General features: G+C 55.4%; 1 protein-coding gene across 1 annotated transcript in view; it reads right to left on the bottom strand.

Moving 5' to 3' along the window:
• The window catches only part of LOC121561416 (histone H4), an 861-nt gene extending 60 nt beyond the window's left edge, over positions 1–801 (bottom strand). The window contains exon 1 of the mRNA XM_041873983.2: positions 1–801. This exon is cut by the window's left edge and continues 60 nt beyond it. Within this exon, the coding sequence (XP_041729917.1) occupies positions 309–620 (312 nt within the window). The 5' untranslated portion in view covers positions 621–801 and the 3' untranslated portion in view covers positions 1–308.

Genomic DNA, 801 nt, shown 5'->3' with positions numbered 1-801 from the left:
TGCCTTCACCTGGAATGGAGGCCGACAAACATGGGTTACTATTCAGCGTGCAAAGACAACAAAAAAGGCGTGCTAAACCCCTACGCTGGACCGGGCGGGGGAAATTATACAATGTAGCCGTTCTCCGAGCCGGCGCGCGCCGCCCATTAAACAATGATACAATGTAACCGCGGTCCTACAATGTAACGCAGCCTACCTGCGCATTCATTCGGTGGCGATGGAAATGCTCTTTTTACTGACAGAGTGGGTGGCTCTTAAAAGAGCCTTTGGGTTCGAGTCGGGGTGTTGTGGTTCCGAAGAGAGTGACTTTAACCGCCGAAACCGTACAGGGTGCGTCCCTGACGTTTCAGAGCGTAGACCACGTCCATAGCGGTAACGGTCTTCCTCTTGGCGTGCTCGGTGTAGGTGACTGCGTCACGGATCACGTTCTCCAGGAACACCTTCAGGACACCGCGGGTCTCCTCGTAGATCAGACCGGAAATACGCTTCACGCCGCCGCGACGAGCCAGACGGCGGATAGCGGGTTTGGTGATTCCCTGGATGTTATCGCGGAGAACTTTGCGGTGACGCTTGGCGCCTCCTTTTCCGAGTCCCTTGCCGCCTTTGCCTCTTCCAGACATGGTGTGTTCGCTAGTTGAGTTCAAGTGAATGAATGACTTCAGCAACGGTGCGTGGAGCGATATTATCTGCGTTTGGTCGACCTGATTGAGGCCAGCGGCACAGAAAGCGCGCCTCTGTGATATGTTCGGAGGCGTTGCAAAGGGGAGGGCGCTCGTTCTAGGGGACTAGGGAGGAGCGATT

The sequence above is a fragment of the Coregonus clupeaformis genome, unplaced genomic scaffold, assembly GCF_020615455.1.
Source record: "Coregonus clupeaformis isolate EN_2021a unplaced genomic scaffold, ASM2061545v1 scaf0624, whole genome shotgun sequence".
NCBI classification, from domain to species: domain Eukaryota; kingdom Metazoa; phylum Chordata; class Actinopteri; order Salmoniformes; family Salmonidae; genus Coregonus; species Coregonus clupeaformis.
This window is presented reverse-complemented; position numbering and strand designations above follow the sequence as displayed.